Source organism: Amblyomma maculatum, chromosome 6, assembly GCF_055883805.1.
Source record: "Amblyomma maculatum isolate TAMU_Amacu chromosome 6, ASM5588380v1, whole genome shotgun sequence".
Taxonomy (NCBI): Eukaryota; Metazoa; Arthropoda; class Arachnida; order Ixodida; family Ixodidae; genus Amblyomma; species Amblyomma maculatum.
The window spans coordinates 113,667,411-113,683,439 of record NC_139349.1 but is presented as its reverse complement, the minus strand read 5'-3'; the positions used below and the strand labels follow the sequence as shown (position 1 = coordinate 113,683,439).

Here is a 16,029-nt window from a genome sequence, read left to right as displayed (position 1 = left end):
TAGACATATGCTACCGCTACAAATCAACCCAGCTCCTCAAGTCACCTATTGATTGGACCCCACTATATGCATGTCCTCTCATTATACTACATGCTCAACCACCTTTTGTGAAAATTCTCATCACAAACATCAGAAGTAAAGAAACTATTTGCCCGCCTTGACAATTAAAGGCAAGCACATTTTCCCTCTGCTTCTGGCTGCATGACATCAGCCTTCTGTAACTACATACCAGCTAGCCAAATGAACACACCCAACATGGGCATGCAGTTCTGAAACACTTTTCTCACAGCATATCTAGCTGATGCCCTTCGACTCTACTTCCTCAGACTAACCAACCAGACATAGCAATTATATATATCAACAAATTAAGTCCACCTTATCCACCCAATCACCTTCAGAAAAAGTAATAATAAAAAGATCCTGCTCATGACAAACCTAGAGCAAATCTTCTGAAGTGACCATTTCATCATCTCTATCCATATTCAGATCCCCAGATGCACCACTCGGAAAAATTCGGATTACCATTTGGGACTCTCTTAATTCGAGCTATACTCTCCTCGATCGGCACAAATCATCACAGACACCTCCAAATGGATGCAAAATATGTTTCCAACACTACCCGCACCGACTACAGCCGTCTAAAGGAAACTCGGTTTGGAAGTTAAATCCCAGGTGGTCACAACTATCCGGAGCCCTCCACTACGGGCATCCTTCATAGCCTCAGTTGATTTAGGACGTTCGACCACATAAGCAAGCCAGCTAAGTGTATTTAGCCATCATCCACACACGATGGATCCGGATGACTGATTTTCTTCATAATGTAGCGTAATCCTCTAATGCTAACCTATTAAAAAGGAACGAAATGGTAGAGCAGAACATAAACACAGTGCCAAGGCACCAAATGCATGCAGTGTTGGGAGAAATTCGATCCTCCGCACTGTCGGGGGCACGGAACTACAGTGAATAGTGGTATCTCTCCCCAGATGAATAGATGACCCCTTTCTACATTCTAGACCTGTCTGCTGCGTCCACAAAAATCAAGTGTCAATGCTGTGCAGATTTCACGAGATCGGAATGCCATGCTGGGCGCCAGCGCCTCTAGTTGGAGAGTTTCACAAGTTAAATGCTTGCTCAGCAGCTGACCAACCCCTCCAGAGTAAGTTACTCAGACAGGCAAAAATCTTGACCATATGGGTCTGTACTATATCAGTTGCTGGTAAGGCCCCGGGTCTGGTCATTGAATGGCTATTTGCTAAACACATCTTGTTGCTTCAGGAAAAAATAAAAGAGACTCTCAAAATACCTTTCATCTGTTTTCTTTTTTCAGTAATAAAATTTTTTTTTCTGCTTACAACTTGTGGAATTCCTCTTTAGCAAGAATGCAATGTGCTACGAATACAGCTGAGTTTTATTTCATGTGAAAAGCAAAGCCTTGCATGAACACGGCATTATTTTCCACTATTTCCATCATTTAAGAGGCAACAGATGAGAAATTTGCATGCAGCAACACCACACACACCGCACCTCCACTTCTTCCACCACCGCCAAGTGTTGCGAATGTTCTACCGTTGGTTCCCTTCTCTGCTCACTGCACTTCTACTCTTTTACTTTCTGAACAGACCACACTGCCTTCTTTCCACGTTCGCAGCAAGCTTTTTTTTTTTTTTTCCTACACACCGCATGCTTTCCCTCATGGCAGCAAGGTCTATGTAAAGTTGGTTTCTCCTCAGAGCTGGTAAGCCTAGTGGTAAAGCCATTAAAAGAAAAAAAAAATTCTTTAGGTTTACTTTTTTTTTCAAGAAAAAAATTTTGCCTCACAATCCTAGGTAGTGCGCGTGCGGCGATGCCATTTCAAGAGAAGCACGTCACCGCGGCCAAACTCACTTTACTAGTATAACAGGCTTTTATCAAAATGTCTTCGCTATAAAGGGGATAAAATGAACAGTCATCTATGGAAGTTTAACTTGGACTTCAGTATCACTTTACTATATCCGAGTTTCATATATAGTGGGGCTCTGCTGCACAAAAGTGAAACAAGGGCCTTTTCCAACACACTGAGTGGAGCTAGTGATATAAAAATGTGAATCTACATCATACTGGTATACAGGTACGAGTTCTAGCACATTTCAGTAACGGTCGTCTGCAACATACTTATCAACACAAGGACAAGGTACAATCTAGAGCTAATACTACATGTTACAAAACTTCCCATTGGGCCCATGTACCAAAAAATTGCAGTTTTGATTGGTCGAAATATGGGTGTTTATGAATAGTGGCGGTGCCTAGGAAACTGCGTCAGGGTTCCAAACTTCTAGGTTTGTAACAGATGCACAACATCAGGACAATAAAATCAGCTGAAAAGATGCAATCGCAAAAATTATTAAATGTAGAGTAGAGCTATTTAAGAGGGAAAATAAAAAGTAAAAGCAATTTTCAGAAAGCGACGACCGCAACAGCAGACAGCTTTTATTGGCAACTCCCAGACGACGGTGGCACAATTGATAAGCACTTGAAAAATGCATACTAAAGCTAATCACTTTTTGAAGTTTTCCAACTGGTCTGATAAAAAAGCTTGGATACAATCTGCCACAGATCCAGATTGTACATTTTCGTCTCATCAAAAGTTAGACGCACGAACCCTAATGACCAAACATCTCGAAATTTTTGTGGTCCTAATTGCTGCATTCACAGATGCTGGATGAGTAGTTCAGCGCTTGATTTCGTGCATGTGGCTCACAGTTTCGTGCATGTTTCTTAGGCAAGAAAGAATAGAAATTAGCTACTCGCAAAATTTTATGGCATGAGCTTTTATACAAAACATTTATTATTTACGAAGCACGAAATGAGTAGTTCCGTGGATGAAGTCCGTCCAAAGTCACTGATCATAGTTGTCAATGATGCGTCTAGTGACGTTATCGCTGGCACGAAGTGCACCCGGACTTGTATTCCCTCACCGTTTTGTTTCTTCTGCTGGCATAACACTAAAATCAGCACGACGCAAAGAAACGTCTTGAAGACAGGCAGAACCGAACTTGGTTAAATACGTATAATGTTGTGTCAAAATTGTGATGCAAATGTTCTGTGCACCGTTCAGGGTGGTGTCATAGCATTTCGCTCCACATTCAGCATCCATTTGCTAGCAGACTAGTTTGCTGCACGGATTTGAACTGGCTACATGTACATCTCTAATTGTAAGTCATTAAAGGGACAGAACACTGGCCAAAATGTCATAAGATTATGGTAGAGATGAAAAGACCTTGCCTCATATAGTACAGATCGAGCCCTACAGTATCAAAGAAAAGACGCTTTACGATTTTAATTTGCCATTGAAAATCGCATAAGAACAACTGAGGCGCTATCTAGTGGAGAAACCCTATTACTTTCGGTGTAGTACCCTACCTGACTACTTGTCAGCAAAATATCACTGATTTTCTTAAGTGCACACTGTTCTTTTTTCTTCTAGGAGTGCCTGCCATCATTTATTATATTTTCCACTCTACGCCGAGTCCTTAAATAAAAACCACCCCTCCTTCCGCACTACGAGAAGCATGGTTTCAGGTTTTGCCACTAGATGGTGCCCCAGTGTTCGGAATTCTGTGATGAAGCGGTGATAGTGCCTACAAAAACTTTCGTCGAAGAGGCGTACATTATTTTGCCGCGACAGCCTTGAGTGTGAAACTGAAAAGGTCGTTACCCTAAGCAAAAAATGTCTAATTACTGCCTGGCGAGTGAAATTTATATTTGTTTTCGGTACGGCTTTTTTGTTGCCCACCAGTCATCATTGCGGTCACTGCTCATGGTTTCCAGCATCGGACTAGATAAATATAGGTGCATGCACTAAAAATTTTCCGTAAATATTTTCTACACCATTTGTACCAAAACTGGTATGGAATGGAACATTTTAGACATTAATCTTTCCTTTGTGCCAAAAAAATTTCAGACCTAAATTTCAGTGTTCTCTCCCTTTAATTGTAAGTGTAGGTGTTCACCAAGAAGCGAGACAGATACTGTGCCTCTCCTTTCCCCCCAAGACCAAACCGTGCAGCTAAATGTTTAACACTTTTCCAAACTCTGTGCCATTCTCTCAACGCCAAACCACCATGCAAAACAATGCCAAAGAGTGCTTTCACACATCTTATTTAGCTTAAGCGGAGTTAAACCCCTGGCTAATTTTAGGTGCCAACGTAAACATCTTGTTCTGCCGAAAGGATGCAGTGTCCTCGAATTGCGCTAACAGTTGCCAAACATGTCAGAAAAAAAAAGACGCATGTTATCGCATCACCTCTCAGTACGCATCGACAAAGCTTGTTTTCCTTGGTTAATCTGTCAGTTTTCTTGCATATCAGTAAATTACAGAAGAACCATTAGTTATGGAATACTACTGCAAGCTCATTACATGCATGTGACCTTTTCAATACCTGAATTGCATCCCCTGCATTGCTTCTAGACGTTAAACCCTGCAATCCGTTCACCTTGTCGATAAAAAAGTTCCACACGTGGCACACGCCTACCGACAGCTCCTGACAGCAGATAGTGTGACATTTTATTACTGTATGTGCCTCAAGCCAGTTCATAACCCCCACCAAGCCCTATGACAGTCCTATGATGCCCGACAGCTCCTTAAACAGCTAAGCTATACTAAATTCACTGGATAAGGCTCTAGCATTAAAAATTGCCACATTTAGCTCCCAATGGCTGCTTGATAAGGTCCAGTGATTCTTAAGTGGTTTTTACACTGCGTGATTGCTCCGATTGGAACTTAACCTAAAATGTGTTAAACAGAGCAATCCTAAAGCTTAAATTCCTAAAGCACACATTGGCCAGCTGAAGAATTTGGCACGTGTACTAAGTGCAGCAGTACTGCCTATAATGTTACACACATACGTAATTTTTACCAGATAGCTATACCATCTACAGAACAAAGGCCTCTCCTAATGAACTCTGATTAGCCCTCTTTTAGCCACCAGCTGCAGAATCCCTACACCCACAGGCTTCTTCTTTGTCTTGTCTTTATGCTTGGCCCTCTGCCTACCCAGCTGCATTTCCCTTTCCTAGGAATCTACTAAGTTAGCCCTGCTGTTTAAGTGTGAGTACCGTTAAACATGCATAAAAACTTGCCAGAAGTTGCACATGATCAGCAACCAGCGCACAGGCTTCCTCACAGGCTTACCTGCATGTCTTGTCACTGGGATACCATATATTTGCACTATTATTGCAGCTTCTGCTTCTTATCTGCGTCCAATTCTTTCAGGAGTCCTGGTCCGCTTTGAAACCAATCACATATTCCATACTGTGCAAGTACAGCCAGCATTAAAGCATATCTGCAGGTGCAAAAAGACCCAAACACACGGTAGGACAGAACACACTCCAGTGCTGTTCTAAAGTGTTGATATTGTGTCTGCGCCCGAGTCTTTGTGCTTGAGCGAAAGTGACAAATGAGTGAGTAGCCCAAATAAATGCTCTGGCAGAGCCTTCTCAGGTCCTCATGTGTACGACTTGTGACTGCGAGACGCATATTAAAAAAAATGGAAAGGAAAAGGCTGCTGCGTACATCGCAAGATTCATCTTCACAAGTGAACACCTGTGAAAACTGCTTAAAGAATAACTGCAGGTTGCCTTTCCGAGTGCTCTGTATTGTGCCTTTTTCAACATGGCATTTGCTAGAACAGCAGAAAATTCTGCCGGACGAACATGTGATTCTCTAGTATTCTATAAGTGAAATACCTGTCGTTGCCAGTGTTCTTCAATGTTCGCGTGAGGCTGCTTCTGTATTCATGTAAGCTGCCTGCAAATGAACTAGCAGCCAATCCTATTCATGGAGCTATGTGGGAATGAAGCCATAGGTGTTCATGACACGATATCCAGTCCTTTTGCATGCGTTACCAGCAAGTCCTTTAAGTGCACAGCGGTCATATATGACGTCTGTTTTGGAATCGTGAAATTTCTGTTCCAGGTTGAGCTCTTACTGCCATGCTGCTACAGCAACAGCAGCCTTGGCACCACTCATGAAGTAGTAGAGGTTGTTTACGAGAGCCTTGTGCCCCCAAAACCTCTCAAGCAGAAGGCGACAAGTACCGCTGACTACGTAGCCTTTTGGGACAATGCACAGCTTGGTGAAAAGTGGAGACTGAATGTTTTCGACTGTAGGGGCTGCCTAAATAACCACGGTGATAGTGTCAGAAGTATTTATCATTAATTTCCAACACCCACCATCACTACTGCTACTTGCAGTAGCAATGTTGTCTTCCAGAATCAATCTCTTATTTCACTATTGCGATACCAAATAAATCAATAACATCTGCAAACTTTCGCATTCTGCACTGCTGTTTTTAGTTTGCATGCACTAGTGCATATTTTTGTGGGAAAGCATCATCAAAGCATTGAGAGAGCAGAAAAAAAAAAGGCTGGACAAGTGCCGTGAGCAGTAATCGGGTATGACAGTATGCCTACATTAGAGTTATAAAAGTCAGAGCAAAAAGCCCCTTTCAACGAGAACCAACTGCTTGCTGTGGCAATCTGTGTGAGCAGGTTACTACCTATGAGAAAGAGTTGGGACAAGTGTCCTGTCCTGTATTTTTGCTTTCAACTGCTTATTTTCTTTCTTGTGCAGCAGTATTCATAATTTCAATTTCTGCACCATCTCTTTATTAAGATGGCTTTGGAGAAATTGTACAGATTTATAAAACGCTCAACCAGATCGCGGGCTCAGTGGTTGTAAAAGGCTTGTCATTTTCTTCCGAGCGGGCACACAGGAGGAGAATAATTTTGTGCAGCTTTTGAAAACAACAAATATTCCTTTTCAACTTCGAACAACTGAGTCAGGGACTGCCAAGAACTGAAGCTGTGCCTGTCAGCAAAGAGAAGATTCTGCAGTGTGATCTCTCCTTTTCACCACCCCAGCTCAGCTCAGTTCTTCAAAGGACTGTGAGCACAGGCCGGTCATGGGCTGATGACAGCTGGTTGCTTCTACGACTAGTTGAGGCCTGCTCCTGCTTAGGCCGGTGTCACAAGCGAGCGGCCAGCGCTTCCTTCTGCTCCTTTTCAAGAAGCTTTTGCTTGCGGATCATCTCCTGTTCGTTGAGCGCCTCTTCCAGGTTCCTTGGTGGCTCGCCCTCCTTTCGCAGCATAGTCTGTTTCAGCAGCATTCCTATGTCCAGCTCCCGCTTTGGGGGTCCTGCACATGCATAATAACACTGGCCACTGCACAACAGAATTTTGAAGCAATAGCATGGGGACATGCCATCCCTCCTTCTTTACTAACATTTTTGAACCTTTCAATACATCAGCACTGAACTGCATTCCAATACAACACAACCTGTTTTGGAGAAACTGGTTTAGTTCATGAGGTTCAACATCCCAAAGTTACTTGGGCTATGAGGGTTAGCGTAACGGAGGGCTGCAGATAATTTAAACAGCTTGGGGGTTCTTTAATGTGCATTGACATCATACAGTACACAGCATCCTTCGTTTTGCCTTCGTCAAGACATGGTTGCTGCAATCGGGAACCACACCTGTCATATGGCTCAGTAGTCGAGCGCCCTAACCATTGAGCCAACCCGGGATGGCGAAGAAACTGGTGGAGAACTGGTGGAGGAGGAAACAACATTATACAAATGCTGTATGTTCTGGGCCAGTGTCACCAAGGCCAGCTCGTGTTTCAGCTCATCAAGAGGCTAACCAAGCCTGCAACATTGAGGGAGTAGGGCCTGGAAAGTAAGTTGAATGAATTGCTACAGGGCAGGAAAACATACAGTGCTCCAAGTCAGGATAGGGTTCAGAACAATTCGGGCATGCGGGAGAATGTCTGATGTGGTAGAGAAACGATCAGGCAGGAGTAAAAAGCATATTTAGGTGTATGCGTCGAAGAATGCGTATTTGTGTGGAAGTGCGGGATTTATCCGGAAGATGAACTGTATGAAGAGTTTCCCTAATGCTGTTATAGTGAAGAGTAGCGTCCCACGTAAGTGGATAAGAAACTGGTTCAACTAATTATTGCTAGCTGCCTCACAGTGTCTCCATTTCTCATGGCGGCACCGCTCTGCTTTCTAGGCTGTCTCTTTGCGAGACTGTGGAAGACACACATCCCACTTGCTTAAAGTTCCACCCAACAGAAAACAATGCACCTATGTACTACATTCATTTTTGCACGTGGGAAACTACTGAACCATCAAACAAGCCATCCAACTTGCTTTTATAGTTTGCTGATAAGCCTCCATACCTATGCACCATATTTTAGCATGCTAACCCATCAGACAAGCTATTCAACTTGGTTTTATTTCTTGAAAATAGGCAGACAGGCCTCCACGTTGCTATGAGGGTTTTTACAAGCACAGGTATGAAGTTCAATGCAGCAAGTGTTGGTAGGAAAAAATTTCTTTTTTATTATTTTTGCACTTTTTTCACACCAATTGTCTCACAAAAGCTGAAGCAATTTGCAGTTCCAGTGCTAGCTTTTTCAGACAGAGAAGGGACCGCAGCAAGAACACATACCCTATTTTAGCATTTTTTATAAAGTCATTCAGTAAAATGTGTACCACTTTTCTACAAAACCAGTGGTTGATGCAGCTTGACAGTGAAGCCATTCAATTCTTAGTCCTTCCATGTGCTCCTTTACTAATTATGCCTATAAGGTCAAATAGTTATTCATCCTGAAACAGGAATCAACTTCAGTGGAAGACTTAAATGGATGGCAGCAGCCTTTTTTTGCTGAAGCTCTTTTCATGACTAAAAATTTCTTTTGCCATCATCACAGTTTGCATTAAATGAATACCTCTAAGAAACTACTGTTACGGTTGTGAATGCACCAATGTGTCTGCATTCAGGCCAAAAGCATCTTGCCGAGCTTCAGAGGCATATGATACTAGTCTGCGTCATATTGGACAAACAAATGTAGCATATGCTAGAAGGGACTATCCTGGAAGCAGCGACGTAACGAGATGTGAAGGCTGAGGAAGGATAAACCATACTCATCATTATGTAGGGCCTGTTTACTGCTACTTGCCTGTTGGAATAAATATATACGCTGCTAGCGATAAGGATGAGGTGAACAAGGCACTTCCCAGGACAAACAGACAATCTTCTGTCCCGCAGTGTGGAAAACTGCGGTTGCCTGTGGAGCAGTGATACATACAGAGAAACTCTCTGCCGCAATGGGGCGTTCGAGGCTGTGGACAAAGCGATGCCATATTAGTTTTTGAGAAAAAAAAAGCTCATTTTCCAATGCCCTGCAGCACGAGGTTTCCCATGCGAAAGCGATACTCAGCGCAAGAGACACGTAGGGAGCTCGGTACAAAAGCAATATCTGGTGATGATGTGATGTAGCGACAACACCGCCAACTTCAAGGTGTCAGCTCTACTTTGGCGTGTCATGTACTTTTATTTCGCTCCATCTCTTTTAAAACTAATGATCACGCAGCTGTAAATGACTGGCCTGCCTAAGCTGCAAAGCAAAAGAATATGCATGACATGGCACAATATCGCGTCCAGCTAGAACTGAGTGTCGTTGCCCGTCACATCATCAACGAACGTCACTTCTGTGCCGAGCTTCCTGCGCATCTCTTGTGGTCAGTTTCGCCTTCGTACAGAAAAAAACATCGGATTTCTTCCTCAAGCCGTTAGAAAATGAGCTTTTTTGTTTTGTTTCAAAAACTGACATCGCATCATCGTCTTGTTCACAGCTTTGAACTCCCCACTAGGAGTGACCACCCAAGTGTGAAAATTAAACGGTTAATTATTGGGTTTTAATTAATTGTATGGTTAATTATAGAAGTACTGCGGCATACTGTATACGTCAGTTTGTTTCTGCAAACATAGTTTTTATATCTTAAACCGACTATTTTTTTAAATAACTTCAAAACCTTCCCTGAAACACTCTGTATGTCTACAGGTGGTGGCTTAAATGCAAGAATTTTGGAACCAGTCCCTGCGATGCAACATGCAAAAATGACAATTCGTGCTTTTTGATTGGCCTGTGACAAAGGACAACAGATTCCCTACCTAGGGGCATAAGAATACCATATAGTTTAAAACCAAAGTCTTTCAGCATCAGATGAGGGCATTCTTCTGATATCGCTAACATGCAAAGATGTGGACAAACTTTCGAATTCCGTAACAAAAAAGCTCTTCGCTTATGTGGTTCCTTGATGCCGCACTGCCCTTCACTACCCTCACCTCCGGCCTGGTACATCTGGCATCACGATACCATCACCTTATGTGGCTAAATGACTGCGGCATTTTTGCCATAAAAGTAAATGTAATTTACATTGTCGCCTAAAGTGCTAAGCAAGGAAAAAATCTGCTCTTCACAATAATTTAACAGCTACTAATAATTAAAACAATGCACTACATGGACAATACAAAAGAGAGGACAACGAACAGAGGAACAAAAGAAGGTTATTTTAAATAATGGAATTTACTTGCACATTTAGCATCAGCCTGTCCAAATCTCTTTTTGCAATTAAATTCTTTGATACTAACTTCACCGTGCGTCAATTTTAATTTATCAAGTTGCTCAGCAAGCCACACTTTCATCAAAATTTTGTCAGCACCATGAAGACGTATTTGCTGTGTGTTACCAATGTGTTATCTTTTTGCTGTCTTGTGTTTTACTGTTTTGTTTCACCCACACTCCCTTCTGTAATGGCCTTGGGCCCTAATGGTAAAAAAAAAATCAGATTAATTAGCTTCCGTAACCGTATGACGACAGCAAATAAACAGAATTTCACTTGCAGAGAGCAAGACATGGCACCTCCCAGCCAGCAGAATGTAAATGTAGTGGAGCAATGTCTCTGGCTTTTATACTTTGTCAATCTCCTCTTTTGAATGAGTTCAGCCATCGCAATAGCCAGACAGCTGTGCTGTGCATGAGAAGAATGTCAAACATTGTCAATGAAAAGTGAATCTGAGAAACTAAACATGGTGAACCTGTATGTTCTTTTGAATCAAACTAAAGAACACAACCAACCAGTAATAGCTATCCAAAATGTAGAAGTGAAAGAAGCCACTGGTCATCAAAACCAAGGAAAGCACAGGGGAATGTTTTCATTTCTAAAATTATTGTCTTCAACTGTGAGAAATTAACAGTGCAATCAATTTATGGCTGAAGGGTAACCAATAGGAAAGAGGAAGAAAAACAACCTTGATGGCAGTCTTGATGGCAGAGGAAGCATAAAAGGGTTCTTCCCAGTTCCTGCCTTCATCATTAGACTGTATCCCCTGTGGCACTCACAATAAAACAAGATGTACTCCATACACCACCAAAGGCGTTATCAGGGTTGAAAACTTTCAGGCTTAGGTTACATGCGACATATATACCCCCAAAAGTAGAAGGCGAAGACAACTGTTGCTGTAGTCTAGTTGGTAGAGTGCTGTACGTGAAATATGGAGGTCATGAGTTCGATCCCTCCAACAAGTTGTGATGTTTCAGCCGAAAATTGACCACACATTTAGTTTCCCACCGGTGAACCTCACAAGTTGCAAAAACAGAAGCACTCCTTTCTATCGGGCTAATGTTCAGGTGGGTTTGTCATTATAGAAATGCAGCAAGGCAAGGGCAAACACAGGGAGAACAGTATGTGTGCTAGCTTTCAACTCGGTTTTATTCAATGTAGATAAAGGTTTTCTATACACTGTAGGAGAATAAACAAAATGTGACCCCAGCATGCTATCTCCTTTATTATTGTTGGGTCACTTACACATTCACCCTTCAGTATTTAGGGTTTTTTTCCCCCACTTCTGCATTTTCGTGCGTTAGCTGTTCCTTATTTCTGATGATATTGCATCCTAAATGGGATGGTATCCATCTGGCTTGATTGTTGTGTTTGTCCCTGTCTTCAAAGTGCTGCATTTTTATAAATCCTTCCTATTTTTCATTTTTTCGGTGGCTTCCGGATTTCTTCACTGGTATCTCATTACGAGCTGCTCATTTCCTTAACCACCTAATTAACTACAAAATCAGCACTACCATTATTGAACACTAGGATATGCACAGGCACAACATACTGAGGTGCTATAGCATAAGCTCGATTTGATCTTCAGAGTGTAATGAGTGCCATTTTTTGCCGCCATAATACAAAGTGGAAATTTTTACCAATTTTGCTACCTTAAACTATACAAACTACGAGTATCTTCATCTTTGGCTCATGAGAACTTTTCACTCTTGACTGAATTGTTCATAGTAGAGGATTCAGCTACCACATTTACACTGCTCGAAACAAATTAGTTTCGCATTATTGGTCCGACCAAGCTGTTGTGGATGCAGTCAGAAATTGTTCAACCTACGCACATATTCCGTGTACAACCTGTTTTTGATCGTAGCTGAAGTCGGGTTGCTTGAAACGGCAGCTCCTTACTGCTCCCTACCCGGCACGCACAGACAGCGTAAGCTAAGAAGTTCTAGGCAGAACTCTTCGCCATGCGCAATCAAACGGCATACGCATTTACTGCTTTGGGCAACGATAGCATAGTAAAATGGAAAATTGTTCTTGTTTTCTGCGCGCTTACTACAATTAAGATACGGCATTCCAATGTTTTCACACTGAAAGCGAAGTCGATGAAGGAAAAGGTAACTTCGTATTAAGTGCAGACAAAATGAAACATACGATTTGGTTCGAAGAAATCGACAAGAAAGGCATCGTAGATGACTCGGCTGAACAGAAGGCAGGTGCCTGTGACGGTAACGACGAGCACTGTCACTCTAGGGTAGCGATAGGACAATGGCACTTTGGGCACACGAATAGGTGACTGTCTTCTGCTCCACGGGTCCGCTGCTAGCCGCACGAGCGAGATGAACATGACCTTGCGAGAGCGAAATATTCCTCTGAAATGCAGACGTCCGAGCGGCTGCAAGACACCGCACTAAACCGCGCTAAAGTGCTCTAGAATATTGGAGCACTTTAACCGCGCGAAACATGTGCATGTGATGCTAGTAGTAGCAAGGTAGATATACACCTTGGTAGTAGCATAGAGGACTCTGGTAGTAGTCAGAGTAAAGGATTTGGATCGCTTCGGTTTGGATTTGGATATATAAATTCTTTTGTAAAGAAGTGGCCTAGCTTAATAATGTATGTGACCCTACAGTATCTATCTACGCAGATTTTTATTTTCCCAAAACAGAAGTCATCGCATTATTATTTCCGTGGTTGCTTACGCAGCACTAACCGCGGCATCACTGACAGCCCAACCAAGAGGCGGGAAACGAAGTGCATGTTCGAAAGTAATTCGTAATTCCAGCCGGATGCTAGCTGTGGCCGGAACGTTTGGAATACTAGAACATGTCAATTCTGTAGTGTTTTCTGATGACAATCCGAAGTACAGGAGGAAGTGTTATATCTGGTTCACCCAGCGCTCTTGGCCAAGGGTCAGTGCTGAATTTCAAGACCAAGCTTCGCCACTGACTCTCGGGCCTCGAAATGGGACCACCCGATTTTACGCTGCACCGCCTCGTTAGATGTCGATCAATAGACGTCAGGGGCCTGCCTTTTTACCTCGCGTTGCCATTGTGAACGCCCGGATAGCCGACGACAGACAGCATCACATTGTTGAAAGTGAGCTCCGGGACCTCTTTCCACAAGCTCCGAACCACTTTTGTGTAAAGGCCCTGTGCTTTCATGGTACCCCCAGTGCACGTACATTCTGAGTACCTTGTCGAGGTGATTTCTTACGTACCCATTTATCTATCGCACGCGGCTAAGTACCTTCCACTTGCGATGCGCTGCACCAGTGCCTCCTGGAGAACAGTGCCTGCAGTGCAAGGAGGAGTGTCGCGCCTGTCTCCATGGACACGGCCGGTCTCGAGGGAGAGCACGCTTCTCTTCTCTTACGGCCGCCCGCCGCGCCTCGGTGGGGTCGCTATCGCCCCACTGCTGCTCCTCCGCTACAGACGCGTTCACGCGCAAAGGAAACGCACGCTCGCTCTTAGCTTCGTCCGCGTCTGTTGCAACTGCCAGGTCATGACATTTCGCCCCTTATGGTTTATACAAGGGCAGTAATCAGCATCGAACATTTATCGCGTACGAGGAATAATATAGGGAGCTTGCATGAAGCGATGCATGCTGGGTAATCCGCCATGATGATGTCGTTGGCAGCAGACGACGAAGCAGTCGGCACTATACCCTACAGCCTCGTCTACATGGTCGCGTTGTGCGCGCAGACGATGCTGGCGCGATCGGACAGGCCGTCTGTGGGTTCTTCACGATTCCAAAAGTACGTCTGCACGAAGGCAAGGAAAAGGCAAGTGATTCCTCTAGCGAGGCCGACGTGAATGGCTCGCACGAGCCAACACACGCGAGATCGACGTCAATCCGGGCAAGTATCAAACTACTTGCTAGAACTAGAAATTATGAATGTCGGCGATGTTGACAGGTGGCCAGGTTCAGACGCATAGTGAAGTCAGTCGTCGCATATCGTGAACAGGTCCGAGTCGCACTGTTTTGTATTTCTTCATAGCGCTCTCCGCGTATTTGCTCGGTGGACCGTCGAAAAAGACAAGGTACTTGCTCAATTCACCCTGGCTGCGCTGCCCGCCGTCTGCTTCTAGCGACATCATCATGGCGGATTACCCAGCATGCATCGCTTCATCCGCTCGCGCGCTCGCGCGCCTTCGTCAGTGCGGCCGTGCACGGTCGAATGAAACTTCGGGTACACTTAAGCATCTTTGTCCCTACGTTTTGTACAAAAATAAATTTATCAGGCTATGCAATGTGCCTTTGAATGTTGTAAGCAGGTGTAGCGTGACTTGACGTGAGTGCATGGTGAACTATTGGGTGGAGATTCTTTAAATCGCTACCGTTTTCGTTTAGATCAAAAGAGGCACCGGCGAAAATTCATGGCGCGTCTCAGATTCAGAGTAAAGAACAAAAAATTACTCATATAGTTAAAATTTCACTTGTCTAGTGCAGTGGGCTATTCTAGCTTCGTTCAAAACAAACGTTAAAAGACAGAAGATGTATAAGTAGTTTCGCGACTACTTTTAATCAAGGAAATGGGCATAAACAGTTAAGCAGATTAGGGAACATTTGTGGGTAGTAGGTGCACGGCAGCTTTAAAAAAATAATAATGCAGTCCACTAGAATATTGTCCTCGTAGAAGAGTGTACTTACATGGGCTGCTTCTTTCGCTAGTTTCAAGAATAGCGCAAGCGTCACACCCGAAGTTGATTAACTTAACAATATATATATTCATCGACGTAAGCTAAACCGGAATATGCTACAGTGGGAAATGGGTTCCTGAAATGAAAAAGTGCTTTAAAATCTTTCGGTTCCATGTATTCCTATGGGCACTAACCCTATACTTTTCACCCCCAATCGGCTGCGGCGCCGCGAGCGCCCCTTATGTTTGTAGACACGGTGTTGCTTATTCACGTGACGTCATTGCAGCTTTACTGGCAACCATGGCACGCACAACGCAAAACCGGAGAGGGGGAAAGAGAGAGAGCCTACGGCGAATCATGAAACGGTGTCGGTGAAATATGAGCTCTGGTTGGACGGCGTTCCAAATGGCGTCTCAAGTGTCCGACAAATGAACGGCGCGCAGTAGGAAGTACGCCGGTAGACCGAGACATTTTTTTTGTGTGCTTTTAGTTTCGAACCGCCCAACGTTATGGCGTCTCCACAATACAGTGTTGCCACAACTGCCGCCAGCTAAACCTGAGAGACCCAGCACCTCCACCAAGAGATGTTACGCGGAGGATCCACAAGCGATAGCAGTCCGTACCACTAGCGTTGATGGCAGCTCAGATCTTTCCACCCTCAGCGTCGTCGTTCTTTGTCGATCTGTCGACTTCATCGTCCTCTGGAGCACGATGTTAGAGGTGGGACTTGGGCGCCGCTGGACGAATCCTCGCCCACTCCACCCAGGAAGAAGTGTCGCTGAGCGAAAGAGTTTGGGAATAAAGGACGAAGACTTCGTTTATTTACATTTTAGAAGAAGTAGAGAAGAACTAACTATAGCCCAAACACACACACAGTTTTATAGGGTTGTGTTCCCTAGGTGAAGTGCAGGCTCGTCGTGGAGGGAGTGTCCTTATCACTT

General features: G+C 43.8%; 1 protein-coding gene across 1 annotated transcript; it reads right to left on the bottom strand.

Moving 5' to 3' along the window:
* Positions 1 to 6,386: 6,386 nt before the first annotated feature.
* On the bottom strand, positions 6,387 to 12,970 carry LOC146186620 (uncharacterized). The gene is made up of 2 exons (XM_084607357.1): positions 12,600 to 12,970; positions 6,387 to 7,174 (listed from the first exon to the last, which is right to left on the bottom strand). The coding sequence occupies exons 1-2, from the start codon at positions 12,790 to 12,792 to the stop codon at positions 7,005 to 7,007; spliced, it is 363 nt and encodes a 120-aa protein (XP_084463483.1). The 5' UTR covers positions 12,793 to 12,970; the 3' UTR covers positions 6,387 to 7,004.
* Between the last annotated feature and the right edge of the window lie 3,059 nt (positions 12,971 to 16,029).

Bases quoted from the DNA above. Each gene is read 5' to 3' on its own strand.
- LOC146186620 (XM_084607357.1), bottom strand. From the start codon at position 12,792: ATGTTCATCTCGCTCGTGCGGCTAGCAGCGGACCCGTGGAGCAGAAGA. The intron at 7,175-12,599 runs GTATGTTTCATT...ATGCATGTGCAG, and splicing joins CGATTTCTTCGAACCAAATC to GACCCCCAAAGCGGGAGCTG.